At 36.0% G+C, this 20243-nt stretch overlaps 1 protein-coding gene across 3 annotated transcripts in view; it reads right to left on the bottom strand.

The window, feature by feature from the left end:
* SOX5 (SRY-box transcription factor 5) overlaps positions 1–20243 on the bottom strand; it is a 346461-nt gene that overhangs the window by 4449 nt on the left and 321769 nt on the right. For all 3 annotated transcript variants that reach the window (XM_021690523.1, XM_021690525.1, XM_021690524.1), the window contains 2 exons: positions 6789–6897; positions 3796–3969 (listed from right to left, as the gene is read on the bottom strand). In XM_021690523.1, the coding sequence (XP_021546198.1) occupies positions 3796–3969; positions 6789–6897 (283 nt within the window). The remainder of the gene's footprint in view (positions 1–3795; positions 3970–6788; positions 6898–20243) is intronic.

Below are 20243 nucleotides of genomic sequence, written 5' to 3'. Positions count from 1 at the left end.
TAGATCAATTCTTTTTGGGAAGTTTCTTACAAGTATGTACAACAGATTTTGAACCTCAGATTCGGGAGTGCAAAAGTGAGCTTACCAGAAATAATTTACTTAAGAATTAAAGAAATACATTAAAATTCCCTATCTTTATCACTAGATAGAACAAAGAAATTAGCATTCTCAATTAGAATAGGAATTGCTAAGGGTTCTTCTCTAAGTCTAAATGTTCTATAAGCTCAAAAAGAATACATTTCTCTAAGGAAAAGGAATGTTTATGCCTCATAGTAACCTGCCTCAGAATGTGATGACTCTTTAGATTTCCTACTGTGTGCATCATGCTGTATTAATTACTGGATATGCAGTGGTAAATCATTATGTTCCTTATCTTCTTGAGGGCCATATTCCAGTGGAAAAGAAATACATTAAGCTGCTAATTAAAAAATTTATTATTTTAATTACAATTGTGGAATGTACAGGAAGCTAAGGAGTTGGGATCAATCTTTTGTAGGTCGGGAAGGCTTTGCTGTGGAAATGACTCCTGTAAGAATCAGAAAGGGAGAGCTTTCTATGGAGGACGAACAGAATGGTCAAGTGGGAAGGGGGATTAGAGGAACTTAAAGTCAATCTGGCTGAAATGCAGAGGAAAAAGGGATATATATATATATATATATATATACACACACACACATATATATAATAAATAAAAGATATATATTTATGTAAAGATAATAAAGATCTATCTATCTATCTATATATATATATAAAATAAAAGATGTATAAATTCTCAGACAAGTTGGCTTCTAAATCTGGCATGTACTGGAATCACAGAATATTTAGACATTTGCTAATATAATTTCTCTGGAAATATCCCTGTATCCTAAATTACATTTTAAAAGATGGCCATATCCTAGTGATGTCTTTTTAAAATGAAGAATTAAGGTAGCCTAAGCATTGTCTGTAGCTGGCAAAATGGCTAACTATTCCATTTTATGACAGTGGAGACAAAGAGTGTTTCGGTTTGGTGGTAAATGCAGTTTTCATTTTTCAATAACTTTTGAATAGGGTTAACCAAATGACAAGTTTGGTTTTGGTTTTAATGGTTTTGCAGGTACAGCATCCACTGTATATAGCTATGATGTGAACCCTGAGACACACTAGATGAGCACTTTAGTTCTCTCCAAAGGAGAGGAAAACGTCTACTTGATCTGGGTGGGGCTGACTGCTTACCCTGGACCACGTACAGGGAGTAAGTTCCCTGTATTTTTCAAAAGATTGGCCTTTTACAATGGAAAACGGAGAGGACATCTGGGTATTCCCCCTGATGACAAAGAGGAAGATTCATTCGAAAAATCTGATGTTCAAAATAAGAAGAAAAAAAAAAAAGTCTTGGGAGTACTCTTTTCCTTTCTAAATTTGGCAATACAATAAAAATGAAGAGTTTGAGCTGAGCAGCATTGTCATCTCCATGGGATCTGTAATGAATTTGCACATTTTACTCCAACTACTGTATATCTAATCAGAAAAAGATGTCCCCCATCCCCTGATCCAGCACCAAACAGTAAAAGGTGATTCCTTATGTTAACAATTTCAGCAGAATGGCTTATTAAAACCAGATTTTAGGGTATTATAAAATGCTTAGAAGCCCTTTAAAATGTCAACTAGGATCCCCAGAGACTACGTAAAATGTCAACCCAGCTCAAGCGCCTGTTTTAAGCAGAATGAATTAGCGGCATGCTGTCGGAGGCTGTTATCCAAAACAATCAGTAAAGAGGAAAACATCAAGCTTTCTTTGTACTCTTATATGAAATGGGCCAGTTAGAATGATCTTGTGGATATTTGAAGATCACTTATTTGTTTGAAGCTATGACCAAATATTGAGGTCCCAAACACCTCAGTGGTTTTTTTTCCCTGCTATATCTTTAATGAGCACAATTCTATTGAAAAGTCTAAAATTAGGCAGCACTCCTTTTCATGTAGCCCATTATGATATAATCATATGGTCATTCTAATATTCTTTCCTTCAAACCAGGAAGAAATGCTTGTAGCTAGTCACATCTTTCCCATAAAATCTTTTGCTGCATTTCCTAAAGTACTTCACATCATCAAAACTGGTATTTCCCTTATACTTAGGATAAAGTTTTAATCAGTGACTATCACTTTTCCAGTATTCAGACACAGGAATTGAATGATATAAGACAGTTTAAACAATCTTAGTATTCAGTTTGTTTTTTTCATTTAGACATTTTGGGATTTCTAATTTTGTGATAACTGATACATCAAGATATGGAATATGCTTACACAAAGTATTTTACTCTTTCCTAGAGTTTTTCCCAAATGGAACAGGTATGATATTTTAAAAAAATGGGAAATTTCATATGGAAGTTGAAATATGGTCATAAAAAGGAAAAATAGATCAGAGATGGTAGAGATGTAAAAAATGTGCATTTCCTTTATCCATAAATATTCACATTTTCTAGGCTTCACATACTCTTATCTTTTGAGATAACATTCATTTAAAGATCTCAAAATCATTTTAGATGAAAACTGACACCTAAGTTCAAGTGGCTAATGGTTTTTGTTTTGTTTGTTTTGGTCTCATTACAAATGCATGCTGTGGACTGGGTAGCACATATTTCCACTCAGAGATATGAGCATTTGAGAATATGGGAGCATAAAAACACATGTGTATGTTTAGTAACTACCTCTAGATGATCAGTTCCTTAATGTAAAGGAACAAAACGAACACCTACTTGCATTAGGTACATGTAATTCCAAGTGCATTATGGATTTTAGTAAAGCTTTAATAACTTAGAGAAATGTTACTTATTTGTTGAAGCCCAAATTCAGAGTTAGGTGCTCCTATTCTCTTTTGTTGTTTAGGTCAGAGAATAAATAATCAAAATTTGCTTAGGTTATCTGGTAGCTGGCCATCACACTATCTGCAGATGAAGAAGATGATGACGATGTCAAGTGAACAGCACAACAGAAATGGAATCTTCCCTTCCTTTTTCTGGGACTTAAACTGGCATATAGTAGGTCTCTTTATAATCACTACCTTTACCTCTCACGATCTCTTCTGTGTGTGTCAGTGTCTATGTACATAAGGAAAATATGTACTTTATCTGTTAAGCTGAAAGCTGAAATGACAGGAAAAGTCCCTTTTTAAAAGATGCTGAAATTGGGGAGGGTATGTGTTGTGGTGAGCACTGTGAATTGTGTAAGACTGATGAATCACAGACCTGGACCCCTGAAACAAATAATACACTATATGTTAATTAAAAAAGAACAGTAATTCTAAAAAATAAAATATAAATAAAAAGATGCTGAAAATCTGCTTAAGGCTACTAAAAGTATAAATCAAAAATTGCCCCACATGGCCCATCTTCTTGGGTCCTGACAATCTAATTTTCAGTTACAGTACCAGAACAAACATCACCTCTACCTCCATCCCTACCACGTGAAGAATTCTATAGTTCAAAGGTCAATCCCATTACCAAGCAGCTCATAGGAAAAGAACTTTTTTCTTAGTCTTGGTACAAAATATTTCTAGATCTTAAAGAAGAGAAAATATTACAACAATTAGTATGGAGACACACAACTAAATAAGCTATAGAAACTGGGCACATTTCTCAACAAACATGAAATGCTTCGTCATCGGAAGAAAAGCCTCAATTAATGGTGCTTATTTTTTAGATAAGCAGATCACATGAACTGCCTGGCCTCTAAAGCCGGTACCTTTCAACAACTGCAGAAAACAGAGCTGTAAATTTATTCCATGCATCACATAATCATTAATACATTTCTTACCCAATATCTTGCTGATGTTGGAGTTGTGCATGTCGGGAAACGCTTGAAGGATTTTCCTTCGTTCGTCTTTAGCCCACACCATGAAGGCATTCATTGGACGTTTTATGTGGGGTTCATTGCTACCACGCCCTCTGGATTCTCTATAAATTCTTGATTCTGAGACTCCAGCACTTCCTAAAAATAGGGAACATTGCTTCGTGTGAGTGTTAAGACCTTTGGTAATTCTCTTCTTTGTATTGCTATTGAATATTTGTCTAGTGAAATATCTATTCTAGTCTATTGAAATATGAATATAAAAAGTACATCTGATCATACTACTTCCAGTTCTTGAGACAGATGCTTGTTCATGAAGTTTTTGTGATAAGCTCTGTGGTGGCAATTATCGTATCTGTATTTTTAATCCATTTCTAATATATTTTTTCCTTTTTATCGATGGACTATGGACCGTTTCACCATTTTCTTTCAAGAGGACAAAAGAAATTTGAATATGTAATCTTTGATGCAAATTGGAAAGAGAATAGCTGGGGCATACCAATAGGCATGCTGGTACCATGGAAATATTAAATAGGTGGAGAAGCTCACAAAATTGTGAAACACTGATCTGTTTGGCACGATGGATGACCACAGGTGAGGATGTGTCTCTGTTACCTAAAGACGGTGAGAATACTCAGTAGCCATTCCCTTTTCCTCTCTCTGAGGTAATATAAATAAAAATGCAGCTAAATAAAAATTTGAGGTTAAAATACAATATAGACATTCTTCTGTAATGTGTTTGGCTTTTCTTTGCAATTTTGTGCTAATAAATACATGAAATATACTGATGCATTAATGATAGCCTGCTCCCTAGAAGATCTCTGAAAATGGTAGGGGAAAAAAAAAATGAACAGTTACACTACTATGGTTTCTTTAAAAGTCCACAGCCACATATTTAAGGTGAAACAAATAATATATTCATTCCCCTGAATTTTCTCCCTCATGTCTAAAGTTACCCAAAGAGACCCACTGAAAGTTCCTTTCCAATCAGCAAGACTCAAGGTGATAAAACATAACCAAGAGCCACAGTAGAACTCTTGGGAGCTGCCCTCCCTCCTCTAGGCTTCATGTGACTTTGTAGAATACTTTCACCAGATTAAACAGTTTCCAGAGATACTCGAGTTAGGCAAAGAAAATCAGGAGAAGCAGAAGGAAGCACAGAACTGTGATACCAAGTTTTCCAGGGTTATCATTAGAAAATATGGAAGAGATGTATTTTGGTAGCATATAAAATTTTTAAATAATTTGGGCATTTCTAGAACTTGTATCTTTAATTAAAGCATTGCTTTTTTTTTCCTTCCCTCAGACACCTCTTCCTCTCTTTTCTCAATTAGAAGGAACAGAAATCAACCAAAATTACCCAGACTTGAAGACTTCTAGAGCAGCAAACAGAAACACAGCATATCTGGTGGTGGAGTTTCTCATTATTTCTCACTCATAGTATGCTCTTTGGTCTGATGAAGATTGGAAAATGTTTTGCATACAAGCATGACTGAATTTAACAAATAAAAGCAACAAAGTTTTGATGTTTTAATGCTGATTACTATGGGTATATTTTATCATGCTAATACAACTTAAAATTTATGAAATGTGTTATTACCAGTAATTGTCTTTTTATTGACAAAAATGAGTGCTAATATATGGCAACATCTTTCTGAAATGGGTTTGTAACCAGCAAATGATCATTTGCACATCTGCTTTTTCTTGTTCTTACACCTTACAGCAACATAAGCAATAAAATGAACATTATGCAACTTCATCAAAGCTAAACAAGCTCTTTATATGTACTTAGACCACGTTTATCTTAGCCAAGTGATGTAGAAAAGAGAAGGAAGTGTTTAGATCCCAAAGGCCAGGAAAACACTGACTTTGGTTGGATATCCAACTGAATAAAATTCAGTTTCGATAAAATTATCTGGCTACATGCTCAAGTTTGGCTAGTCTCTTGGCTAGTGTAGAACTGCACCTAAAAGTAGAACTGGCCCAAGGCACAGAGTAGACAACTCTGTATTTTGGGGAACTCAAGGCCATCTCCTCAGTCCTAAAGTATGCTTTCTAATGGTTTGCTCTGGGGCAGTCTTTTCTATATGCAGGGGACTTTCTCTCCCATAGTAACAAATCTGAGGACAGTGCTCTCAAAATGCATATATGGCACTTGACACAGGAGGGAGGTTCCCAGCTGCAGCTCAAGGTAAGAGGAATAGCACTTTCTTCTTTTTCTCTCTTTGCTGTGCTATTAAAATTAGTGTCAATTTAATTAGTTGTCATTGGGGATGTTTAGAATGTTCAGAGATGATACAGACAACAGAAGTCTTGAGGCACGCGAAGAAAGCATGAGGTTATGCAGCTGGTGTTCTAGTTGGGTTATAAAGGGGAGGGAGGACACTTGACTGAATGGTAGACAGTATAAGAGCGAAGGGTTCCAAAGTGCAAATATACATGCACACACACACACATATATATGTGTGTCTCCTGAAAATGTCCGCTTAGCCTTGTATTCTGGTCAAAGTTTGACAAATGAAAACTTGAAAATGAGCTTGTAGACCAAGTTTCCGAATAGTTTGCTTTGGGTACAAGAAATAGGGAAGTGAGAGAGAAGTCTGGCAGTGACTGGGAGTATTTGCTTCAGAATCATGCCATCTTGAATCCAAGACCTGCCTCTGGTAATCATAGCCCTGTTATCTTGGAGAAAAATGATTCAAAATTCCCAGGGCCAAATATTACAAATACTTCATTTGTAATAGTATTTATCTCACAGGCTGTGCTAGAAATTAATGAGATGATTTATGCAAAGACCTCAGCAGATTGCTTGGCACATGGGAACTGCTCAGTACATGTGAGCCCTTATTGTAATGACCAGGTATAAGGTGGCTGTCTTATAGACTTTTTAGTAGTTTTAACTGGCACTAAATAGACACGTCTGCACACTATCAGAATATACATGAACAATTTTCACAAACCATCAGAATCTCCACTCATATTGAAATCCATCATGGCATGGCTAAATTTTCCTTCTTCATTCTGTTTAACTGCCAGTTGCTGAGTCAGACTCTCCAGTGTTGTTTTTTCCTTAAAAAAAAGAAATTTATAATGAGAGCTCAATCTGGAAATTATAATTATTCAAAGACATTTTTTTCTTGGGCCATATATAATACATTAGCTTCTGGAAGGGACAGAACGTTGATTTAGTCACCTTTGCACATTCAGCACATTATGCTGAGGTAATTGATCAGCAAATGATCAGCAGCGTTTTTGAAGGAACTCTGATTCTTAGAATCCCCTATACAGTCTTGGCATTTGGGTTTGGTATGCCTCAGGGGTATATGCAGGGATCCTTGGAGACAATCTTCCCAAATCATAAAATGTGCAGAGAAATTTCATAAAAGCAACCTGTTTTACAACATTTGGAATGCCTTTATTTTTAGCCAGACAGTAGAAGTATAGGAGTGGCATGGGGCCCAGAGAAAGTCTTCCAATAGTCAGGTGACCAACTGATAGAAACATAATTCACAGTAGTGCCCTCTGGTTGCCATCTCCCTAAATGCCATCTGCATTCCTCATGCAAGGGTAATGAAGATGTTTAAATATTCATTGCTAATTGCTTGTCAAGTCTCTGTACATTCGATGTGAGTGCCTGCTACTTGGACCACAATTTGATTTGGATTGCTAAGCCAAAATATTGAGTTGGCGAATTATTTGAGATACAAATACACCAAAATTAGATCTGCAAAGACATCAAGTCATTTAAAAGCATGCAGTGCATGATCTGAATTCATGGAGAACGTGGCATTACAAACAATTATTTTCAAGGAAAATATGTATTGCTCAATCTAAATCACATGAGATATTAAACTACTTCCAATTAAGTAATTGGGTGATTTTATGAAAAGAAAAAGCATACAATGGAAGGTTTACAACTTTTTCTAGCACTTCCCATCACTGCTCTGAGGATGACTTGGTTCCAAAACAGTTTTAAGAAAAGCATCTATCGGATTTCATAAAATTTGCTCAGGTTTCTTTATAATTATTTACCTCATTTTCTGAGGAACACCATCATGAACTGTACAAATGAACCACATATACTGTGGGATAGCTATTGACATATTAAAATGTTCACAGAAAATAATTAACTACTTAAAATAATTGTATTATATGTAAAGGGGTCCAACTAATGTTCCCACCAAGAACCATTAGGGTATTGATATTCTTAATATAGTATATGCTTTATCTCTACAAAATCTCTGACAGTATTACAATTGTACATACTAGATAAAAAATTCTCTAAATTTAGTGGCCTTGGAACTCCTATTCATCAAATTCTCTACATGATTTAGTAGAAAAAATATTTAATTGTCCATTAGTATAAAACATAGCAGGGAAATTGGAAACAAAATAGTTGATAACAACTCGAGTTCTATAGGATAATATAGTACTAAGTTGAAATAAATTATATATTTAAAAATGTAGAAAATGATCCAATTAGTTTGTGTGAAATTGGTATTTTCTGCTGCTTTATATGCTCTGGATTTCTTTTGCTGAGAGTCTGTTGTATATATTCAGCTAAGAACAGGAGCACCAAGGACACCAGCTTAACAGACTCTCTTTATAGTAAATGTAGCTGTTAAAATAGAAGACAGTTACATTAAACACACACACACACACACATATTCCATCAACATGATTTGATCATCTCCAGTCAATGAAGACTTTACTGTACTATCTTTGGGGAATGTACTAGGCATGGATTGCCTCTCAGGTTTTGATTTAATGGTGGATAGGGCAATAAATGCTACATGTTTTAGAAAGAGTTTTCCATTCTGAAGCAAAGTCTTTTAAGAAGAAGAAGCAAAATGAAGGCAATTGGAGTAGAAAAAGGACAAAATGTTGAGTGACTTCTAAGGCTCTGAGTTCAGCTGTATGAATCTTATGCCATCTTACCAAGAGCTAAAATTAGCAAATGATGGGCAGGAAACTAACCATCAGTTTTTACAGTAAGTGAACTCTAATCATCTACCCCTAAAGTATACAACATAATAAAATTATTTAATTAGTTACCCAAAATGGAATGTATAATACTTCCCAAGAACATGTCCATGCGAGATAGTGGAAGTCAACAGGGTGAGCTGCACTGTTTTTGTGACTTTTTGCATAGCTGATTCTCAGACATATGAACAGGGAAATGAGATGTGACTGGAGGAATTAGAGAATGTGTGGTGTGCCTTTAATTAAAACACCTTACAACAGCATGTAAATCAAAATGGTAACATTGGCACATTTTAAAAACCCTTGCAGACAATAAATTCAGAAGACTTAAAAGAATTGAGGTAAGGGGGCTATACTAAAACCTAAGTGGTTCTATAGTAAATATATGGTATATTAAAACACAATGGTTCCATGGCAAATAATTACCATAGAATTTCACATGAAAATTGATCCTATAGTAAATAAAAGTTTATTTTTAGTACTTTTTTTAATTTTAAGATTCTACTTATTTATCTCAGAGAGAGAGAGAGATGGAGAGAACACGAGCAGGGGGAGGCGCAGAGAGAGAAGCAGTCTCCCACTGAGCAGGGAACCCGATGTGGGGCTCGATCCCAGGACACCGAATCATGACCTGAGCTGAAAGCAGATGCTTAACTGACTGAGCCACCCAGGATCCATCCAGGTGTCCCATATATTTCGTTCTTATGTAGGGAGTATATATAAATCTTTATGTGGATAGTTGTCCAGATAATATACTGAAACATCAGAAGAATGAGTTGAATTTAAGAATAGTTCTCGAAAGTTTAAATTCAATCTATAGGTATATAGGAGGAGAAAGAATCAGCCATATGTTATAAAGCACAAATGCTGGTACCTTGAGAAGATCCCTCTGATCCTATTCCTTCCAATTCCAGCATCCCTGGCTGTCCCCGTCCCCAGAAAGTCCATCTATGCACTACCATGTCTAAAATTCAGCCATTTAAGATTCTGTTCCTTGGATTAAATCTTTCCCTTTCTAAAAGCCTCTTTTCAAACATGCCAACATAGCTCAATAAGGTAATATTTTGATTCCCAAAGTTCCTATAATTAAATTAATCTTTTCTAAATAGAGGCAGCTGAGGTTGCCTGGGTGGTTCAGTGGATTAAGTGTCTGACTCTTGATTTTGGCTTAGGTCATGATCTCAGGGTTGTGAGATTGAGCCCTGCATAGGGCTCTGCACTGGGTGTGGAGCCTGCTTGAGATTGTCTCTCTCCCTCTTTCTCTATCCCTCCCCCCACTCTTCCCCTCTCTTAATTAACTAATTAACAGAGGTAGCTGAAATAAAATAAGTGCAGTTTGATATCAGGTAGAAAGGGGGTAAATGGGAAGATGCTGAAAATGGGAAACAAGAAATTGAGTTTGGGGAAGCAGAAAAAAATGCTGATGGGCACAAGTGATAATTTTTACCAAAGTTTAGATTCTTAGTCCCATCTGGCTTTAATAAAAAACACATTAGTCAAGAATTTGTACAGGAAAAGAACACCTCATGCCCCCACTTTAAGATCAGTGTTCTTGAATAAAAATCCAGTACAGCGCTTTTACTTTACTGCCCTTCAGTACTATTGAAATGTTGGTCTGAAACTGACAAGATTCACTGGTTTTCTCTCATCTACCTTTTTTTCTATCAGAAATAAAGCAAAAATTAAAGAAAAATAAACACATTTAAAGAAATACTTGCTAACATTCTGAAATGCTCTAAGTAATCTCAGAGTAGAAGGTACAAGCATATTAATTACTACAAAGTAGTCAAAATGAAAGAGTCTTGAGAATTTATAAATAAGGATCAAACAAGATGACCTGTATGCTTTCTCTCTTGAATACAAATTAGCAATTGGATAACAATAAGATTTCCTTTGGGAAGATGATTCCTACCTGGCTAATCAAATCTTATACAATACTGTAGGTTTACTGAGATCAAGGGGCAACATTAGGTAAAGTCTATTTTTATTTGAAAAATCTTCTGATCCTATGTTGACTTGAGCAAGGATCCAAATGAATTGTATCTCATCTACAGAAGAAAATAAAGTTTTAGATCATATAGTTTTTTTTTTGGGTCAAATAAATGATTCTAAACCCAGCATTTAAAGAAGTATTATTACCGTGCTAATATTCACTTAGTCAATTTAGCAGCTGGTCTTGGGCTCTGGGGCTCATTCAATTGACTTGCTTGGTAGAAAACAACACATGTATTGTTTGTGCATGACACCAGGCTATGGTGGGAATCAACAAGGAAAGCCAAGAAATATCTAGAGATGTAAGCAATGAGTTGATTAGAAGTAGTCAGTAAAGATCTGTACATTCTGAATGGCAAAAGACCATAGGGATTAATGGGAAGAGGACATATTTGAAAATATAGAAAATGACCCATATAGAAAATAATGGGTTTGGGGATCCAAAACATTTCTTCTTAACCAAACTCTGCTGTGTATATTAGCTATGTTACTTTAAACAAATCAATTCTCCTCTCTGAGTCCCAGAGTCCTAATTTGTAAAATGGGGTCTAAATATAATGATAGATTCTCATCAGCTTAAAAAATTAAAATATCTGTGCTTTTAATATTAGGGAAAGAAGTCAATGAAGGAAATTGAAAAAATAAAGATTCTTCCTAACATATATGAATTACAGGAATAGTTAGTTCAATAACAGTATTAAGTAACTTGCCATGGTTATGACCTTTTATTTTCTATGGCTAAAGTAGTGGACAAATATGCATTCAAAAGGAGAATTTTGCTAACAACTCTAAAAATTGTTGAGATTTTTTTCATTCCTCTTGTCTATCATCTAAAATAATGTATTTAATCTTTTTTATTTTCTATTTGATGTTCAGACATGATGAACAAATTGAAAACTTCTCCTATTCCATTACTTCAATTTATACAGAAAATAACTAAAAATTCACTGTTTATAGAGGCTCAAACGAATATCCTGTTTTATTCCATAGAACAGTCAAAAACAAAACAAAACAAAAAACACACAAAAACTCTGTTTTAGAGGAGGTAGATATTTCCTTAGTTACCTAATCCTAAATTAAACAATGCATGACTAAATGGTTCCTCTGTTACTCCTTGAAATTGGGATTCGTATAAGTGATGAGCTTTACTCCCCAGCAGACACACATACACAAAGAGAGATGGGCTGTGGATCAGCTATCATAATGGACATCCCTGAAATAAAGCTCACAAAGCTATAAAACTCATAAAAAGCACATGCATGAAATGACAGAATAGAGTGTGACTGTCAAATGTTGACTCAGTAACAGTTAAACCCCTTCTGGCTGCACTTTTTTTTTTATGGTCTACTTCTATACTAATGACATGGGAGGAAGAATGAAACAAAAAAGGTTTTTAACCCTCCAATTATGTGAACCTCACAGACCACCAAAGAAGATGAAAGATTATTTATAATGTCATAATGATTTATCATTTGGAGATTTTTCTCATCAGCTTAAGTAAAATACAAAGAAATAATGCATATGTCCACCCCCTCAACCTCTCAGTTCCACCCTTGCTTATTGAGAACGCCATTTTCTAAAAAATAATCATCCACCCACATAATCTAACAGCACAAATGGGAGAAAAGGCTTTCTTGTAAATTGTATATAAAATATATACAAATACATATTCTCTCTCTCCGCTCACACACAGGCACACACACACACTTCCCTCCAAGACTAACAAAAACGTAAGTTGAAGAAATAATTCACTAATTTTACTCTGGTCAAATGTGAATGTACCCAGTGGGATATTTCCAGACACATTAGTACCCTGAAATCTGGTATCCTTTAGGAATATTTCCATCAGAGGATCAGTCATAGAGATATGGAAACTAAGGAGTTGGAAAGGTCCATAAATGGCCTCTGATCTACTCATCTACAAAATCATCCTTATTTAATCTTGATGTTTTCTTTTTCAATATCCAGAGATTCTCCTAGTGGAGAAAATCATGAATTAGAACACATAATTTTGTTCACAGTCTAATTTCCTTTCATGAAATTTGGTAGCCACCTTCATGAAATGTTTCCTGAAGTATAATTTCATCTAAATTTCTTAGAAACTTAGTTTCATCAGGCAATCTGGTCAAATTGAAATGTACTGGCAGATCAAGTTTTCTTAAAAAGTATTGTAAAGTTGAAGATAGACGGAATGGTTTTGAAGGAAACACAGTTTCTATGAATTCAAGTCTTAATCCAGATGAATAATTATCCAAGATAGTAGCATGACTTATAGATATAATTGATGAATTCCTATGATTTTTAAAGAACTGATTTAAAGTAGGAGAAATATTAGAAAGTTAATGACAATTAATTCTGACTTATGAAAGAAGAGAGAAATTTGAGGAACAATGATCTGAGCACTTAATGTATGTTCCAGAAAAGACAAAGCTGATGGTTACAAGCTTTGGCTAAGAGCATGTAATAGAGGATGTAGTGACAACAAAAAGCCAGTATGGATTCAGTAACAAAAACAATATTATAATGACCTTAGTTTATTTTTCTACAGGAACTGGAATGCAGACCAGGGATGCTCAATGGTCATAATGTTTTGGGCTTAACTCAGCTTTGGATTATGTCCCTATCAATATCCTTATTGTCATGATGGAGAAGTTGCATTGGGCCCTGAAAAAGAAAGCTGAATGGGATGGGAAAAGCAGGTACAAAATACCTGTCTTTAAATATCTTAAGAATTAACTTATTTAAACAAAAAAGAATCGAGCCCTCTTATTTGTGAAAAGCGATAGAATTTGGCTATATACAGTCAAGAGATACAACACTGACCGATGGCTTTAAGTTATCAGGTGAAATATAATGAACCACAAAGAATTGTCTAATAGTCAGAGGTGTCTGTCCATTAAATGAGCTGCCTCAAGATGTAAAAAATTTCCCCTTTCTGGAAATTTTTGAGTATTAGACATAGGACTACCTATGTCTGACATATTAAAAATACTGAATAGGAAATTCAAGGCCCTTTTCATTGTCTTTCAAACCTGCAATTCTATGTCCTACTTTACTGGACACTCCCTAAAACAAAACTAAAAAATTGTGACCAATATATAAAACTATACATATTTTCTCTATCATAAATGACAGTTTTCTCAAAAGTTTTTAAGTTTCAAACCTTAAGGGCCCTCCCCTTATAATTGAGAATTCTGCCAGTCATCAAAAATCTGCCATCATTTTCTTAAAGTCAAGGGAGAGATTTCAAATTATGAAGAAAAAACATAGGGTTATTGAGATATATTTTGTGAAGAGACTGCCAAATTCATGGAAACAATCAGATTCACAGATTCAGGTACTTTGTGAAAGACACAGTTATATGCTCAAATTCAACAGTACTAATTTAGTCCTTAAAACAGAAAACCACTGCCAGGGACAGGAAGAAGTCACTGAGGCCTGGGAGATTCATGCACAAAAAAGCCACTCAAAGGAATCTGTAGAAAACAAATCAGTCACAAAGAAGGCACACATGAACACCGTCAAGGCAAAACACTGGCCTTTGCTTGTGCTGTGTACATGTGGAAACGGGAAGGCAGGGGAAGAAAAAACTAAGACCTGAGTTTTCAAATGTTTGTGTATGTGGTCAGCATTCTACCAAAGTCTAAAAAAACACCTTGTTATATTTCAAAGCAGGGCAGATAGAGATACTGTGTGCACTGAGTTAAATCAAAAGGGTTAACGTGAGAAAAACAGGAGGCCAACAAAGAAAAACAATAGAATTCACCACCAAGGCAGGATGTCCGGTAGGTGGGAGGGCTACAAAGATGTAAACACAAAACTTGAACATTGTCTGATGATAATTGTTCTATAAACAATGGGTAACCCAGTTATTGAGCTGCAGAAATGTATAGAATTTTTCTCTTTAATTTTTCCTTTTCATGGAATAAAAGCTATAAAACTGTTAGCTTTCTTATGAATGTAGCCTCAGTAGCCAGCAGTCACCTCAGTTAAATAAATATAATTGGACTGTTTTAAAGAGTCATGGCTTGGTTCAGAAATGCTGGGTCTGACAAATAGAAACGGGCACATCAGAGTGATAGTTCACTTTTCAATTATCCATGGTTGTTTTAAGGGAAGGGGGAGAAAAATACAGATTAGAACAGATATTTAGAATCTCAATTTAATCAACAGCTAAAACTTTACATGTTTTATCAGCACTGCTTACGAGAAGCAAAACAAATAAGATGGAGTGTGTTCCTTTTGTTTTCCTAGCTCATCCTTTAGTGAAGAGGCTGGTGGTGCGCGGTGAAGGAAGAGAGACTTAAGAAGGGAACAGACACAGGAAAAACAAAGAATGGGAAGAACGATGTACATATTATGGAGATGGGGATTGCTTAAATGAGATTTCTGTAATAAAGCCTCAAGACTATACTAACTAATATACATGACCAATGCTGGAGCACAAGCTAATCATCAGGCACTGAGTACTTTCTCGAACTTCTTCAGCACGGTCCTTTAGAAGAGAGACTGAACTCCAAGCCACAAGACCTTGGCTTAAAAACTGATCTCCCACTGGAATTCCTAAAAACTTTTCAAATCTCATTTTTATTTTTAAAACAAAGATAGAATGCTGTTCTGCTCATATTACAGTACAAGGTTGCAACCTGATGCGAAATCACTTTGAAAAGGGTAAAGCACAAAATAAACAGCAATAGCCATTATTATTCCTATGACCCATGAGCAAGTCTTTCTCATTTGTAAAAAAAAGGAGAAGTGGTAGGCTTGTGGAGATTCAATGAGATCCTTTGAAATGCATGCACAATTCACAGTAGTTTCCTCATAATTTTTAATCCATATTGGTAAAGTAGTTTGCAATAAATGACACTAGAGAATGCAACACATCTAGTAAATATAAGAGGGTAATTGAAAAACAAATGTCTCTAATTATTTCAGTGCTTTACTGTTTAATTGTCTTGAAGGCAGCTATTCGATCTTGGAGATGAGGATTAGGAGCAAGGGAGAAGAGAAGGAAAGACCATTCTTAGTACATCAGGTTTTTAAAGAGAACACTTCTGGTCCAAAAACAAAAGTGATTCTTACTTTACTTATAGGAAATTTAGAAAAGTCAGAAATGTGGGCCCCTGTGTACCAAGTTACAACCCTAACACCTTGGCATCACTATAGCATCTTATTCTTCTAGTGTTTTATCTACGCAACAGAGGACCATACTTTAAAAATATCTGGATCATTCTCTACGTGGTGTTTTCAAACTTGCTTTTCTCAGGAATACTATTGTGAGCATCTCCTTGTGTCTTTAAATGAATAGACAATTTCAATCATCAGAGAGGCCTGTGGGTGTCTATCCGAAAGCCCAATTTGGCATGCCCTGTGTGTCTCATTTTATTGGACCATCCTGCACTAACCCCTCTACCAGAATGATGTAAAGAACACAAGACTCTCTGTTTGAAAACATGCACAGCTTTTCTAGGCTTGAAAATTAAACCATAAAAAGTTTACTGGAAAAAAAAAACCTTTAAAAAGCTCCTTAAAAACTCACACCATAATTGCTCCCCACCAAGCGTGGGCACTTGCTAGCTGAAGTAGTGGCACTGTGACAAATGTAGCAAAACTGAAAGCGGGCTATACTAAGAGAAAGAAAAAGTCTTCCACTGGCCATCTGTGAAAATAAGGCATGTGGCCATTAAATGCAGAGGCTGTAAATATACACAAACTCCATGAAGCAAATGGCAAAAAAGGACTAAACTTCAAGCTCAAACAAATCAAAATGTTTAATGCATAGTTACCACTGCTGGACGAAAACAGCTCTGATCTTTGCAGTCTGCAAACTCGGCATGTATTTCAATTAAATACCCCCAAAAAGAAAAGAAAGAAAAAGAAAGAAATGAAAAGACACAGAAGAAAACCATCTGGAACAAAAGGCTATAGACAGCCCATACTCAATTTCTAGAAACAAACAGCCCCTTTAACTTGCACCAGCCTGTCGAGAATGTCGATTGGAATTATTGAAAGGCTGACATCTAGAGTGATGGATGGATGATGACATAATACCTATTTGCCTTTTTGTCATGGTCTTTAAAAACTGGCTGCTCTGTGCTGATAATATTCACTAAGGGGTTTTCCTCTGCCTTCCTGTCCCATAAGAAGTGTTCCCTAGCTAAGACACTCAGAATTAAGAAGGTTTTATGAATGAAAAATAAAAGAGAAGAAAACCTAAGGATCAAATGCCAACTTGCACATAAAAAGCTGGTCTAGATTTCCTAATAATTAGTTGCCTAGAAAGCAGTTCCCTATCCATTTTATATAAATTTTCAGAGTAGAGAGACTCCAATAATAAAAAGGCAAGCATTCAACGTCAGATTTGTGTGTGTCTTTTAAAGTCATGGAATAATTAATATGTAAATGTAGAGATTAAAAAATAATACATACTCACTTTTATAAAGAAAAATATTCATAATTTGCGTCACTGTAATTTTTCCTAGACAAATTCCAACCAGCAGTCTTAAAAGTTTGGGGGCTTTTTAAAAATCACACACGAGTGCTCACACACAACCACGCCATCCCCCCCACCCCCACCCCCCCTCCCAAAAGCTCCTGCTTTGTCATGGTGAGGCAAGGGATCTATCTCACTTCCTCTGGAAGGATTTACCTAACACGCCTTCCTCCTTCATGAATTTTTTCCTCTAACCACTGAAATATCTAGCTCTAATTTGACTTCTAGAATTCATTTTGGCTAAAGGCAAGATCTACAAAAGCCATCCATAAATCATTAATTAATTGTAGTGTCTTCCCCTGAATGCAGAGGCATGAATCCCTTCATATTCACTTTTTCAAAGCAAAACCTGTAATTCACAATTCCTCACATGCCTTGTCCTTATCGGAGGGAAGGAGCATGTGTTAGATAATGCTGAACTAGATACACTGTGTCAGTTTCTGAAGAGTTAACACTGCTGGCCCCATCCATCAGATGGCCAGCAAAGCATCAGGAAAGAATGATGGATGTAAAATTATTACAGGGCTGCCATCCGATACACTTACTGCCATTTGTAACTAATGCTGGGACTGACACACTTTTTTTCATTATTAAACATCCACATTAAGTCAACATTGGTCACTGTCATTTCACGTTTGGCACTCTGTTAAAGGGAAAGAAAGAGGTTGACAATAGCTGAAAAAGAGGAGGTTGTAACGGAAGAGTGTCCAAGCAGCAGAGTGATAAAAATTAACCTATGTTTACAAATGAGTCTGTATAGTAGGTGGTAAGGCTTTCTTAGGAGTATGACTGACAAGTGAAAAGAGAGACTGCCATCATTGTTGAATAAATTACGGTTTAAAATATACCTCTGATTCTCTAAATTTCCCCCTTATTCTATGGAAATTTGCAATGAATTTTCACTGAACCTCAGAAGGAAAAGTAAGGCATTTTGCTAGGTATTCTTACTTGCAGTAATAGAGGAATTCATAGCATGTGTAGAGATTTAGATTTCAGGTACACTGTAGGCAATTAGTGTTTGCTTGGTGGGTGAATTCTCTATGGTAAAAAACAGACGCACGCATCTGCATGTATATTTTTGTGAGTGACATCTGTCTTATATATGAAAGTAGTACAGAAGTCGGCTTTAACATGTAGAAACATGTGAGAGAACACACATTCATTGGTTTAATCTGTCACCCAAGCAATGTTGGGGTGTGTGTGTGTGTGTGTGTGTACTTATGTGCGCTTTACTTCTTTAAGAACCACAGACAAGGTATAAGGCCCTGAACACATAATACTGCCAAGAACGAAAGTGGTTAGATAGATGACAACAAATCTAACACAACGAAAACAAACCAGTTTCATGAAGAAAATATTTTCATGCTTTCATGAAGTTTTCATGAAGAAAATATCTGAGAGTTTTGTGGCTTACAATGGCCTTTTCCTATTTGATAGCCATGCTGGTCCTTTTCTTCTCTGCCAAAATACTCTTTGATCTTAAGCTATCCCTTGATCTCCAGGAGGATAAGCTAAGGTCTCTAATTCAGTCCCCAAATGTAATTCATGATCAACTTAAGGCAGCTTCTCTTGCTTTTGGCCAGTAATTGTCTTAAAGGTACGCGTTCAACCCATTTCTACCCAAATGAGATGTTTATGGAAGTCTGCTTGAGGGTTGCAGTGAAACATCTCTATGTGAATAACGTAAGAAACACCCCCATGTGAATGAAGAAGGAATGAAACACATCTCTATGTGAAAAAGGACTGAAAAGGGCAAAGAGAAAACTGCTTCTTCCCGGGCTGGCCTGTCTTCGTGGCATAGCTCTAGGTATGGCAACATTTTATGACCCTAAGGGAAAAGCTAAGAGAATCCTGGAGATTTTAACCCTGATATCGCTGAGCTGATAAACTAATGCCACCAACTGCCTCCTACAGAACTTCATTATGTGCTAAAAATTAATCATTATCTGTTGAAGCTACTGTATGTAGACTTCCTGACCCATGTAATGATACACATGTCTAACAAATACTATAGCATAAGCATCATTCCCTTAAGGATAACTCCATTGGGAGTGAGGGAAAGAAGCAAGGAAACTTCTTCCTATGCCACGATGCAGTCAGGTGCATTGGGTCTCTATTATATTAGTACTGCCTGGTAGTATCAGGACAAAAACTGAGCTCTGTATGATTTCCTATTAATTGTGGCTACCTTCACACACAAGGTCAGAACCTGAGTATGCAGTTGGTCATACGGTCAAGACAGTGCCACTTGGGTATTAATGAAGCAAAGTGGGTGGTTTTGACAAACTAAGTGTATGAGGGTCTTTCTGATTCTCCCTACCTGAGAAGATTTTTCTTTTATTCCATCCATAACACTAATCTGTGAAGAGCTATGTGATAAAAGATAACATTATCCGAATATGCAATCAGGCTATAATTAACCTGAAATGACAATTATAAATAACACTGCGTCCCAGAGTTTCCAAGAAACCTGACATACACAGTTTTTGGGTATGTTGAAGCACTTCCAAGAAAAGTAAAAAATGAGAAATCTTTTAGAAGTCTTCAATTAAAATGTGTTTTAGTAAAAGACTTTCATTATGTGTTTTGGTGCATATTACTAGAAAACATTTGTCCCTATCTTCACACCTCTAATTGTTTTTACTACCAATTACAGCTTTTCAGAATTAAGACTTTCTGCTTGGGACAACCAAGTTGGTCATTTGAAATGTGGAGAAAATACTATGTATGAGGTTTGTGTACTGAAGAAAACAGATCTCCACAGCAGGATTCCAACGTAGGGATCTCGGGTCGTGCTATCACCTCTCAGACTGGTGGGAAGCACCAGGCTGGATTTCTCCTCTTTTCCCCTTTCCTTTCTCCCAGATTCTTTCTGTTTCTTTTTTTTTTTTTTAAATCCATGCGTCCCCCCCCCCCCCCCCCCCCCCCCCCCCCCCCCCCCCCCCCC

This window comes from Neomonachus schauinslandi, chromosome 5 (genome assembly GCF_002201575.2).
Source record: "Neomonachus schauinslandi chromosome 5, ASM220157v2, whole genome shotgun sequence".
NCBI classification, from domain to species: Eukaryota; Metazoa; Chordata; class Mammalia; order Carnivora; family Phocidae; genus Neomonachus; species Neomonachus schauinslandi.
Note: the sequence above shows the minus strand (reverse complement) of the source record. Positions and strands in the feature narration are given on the sequence as shown.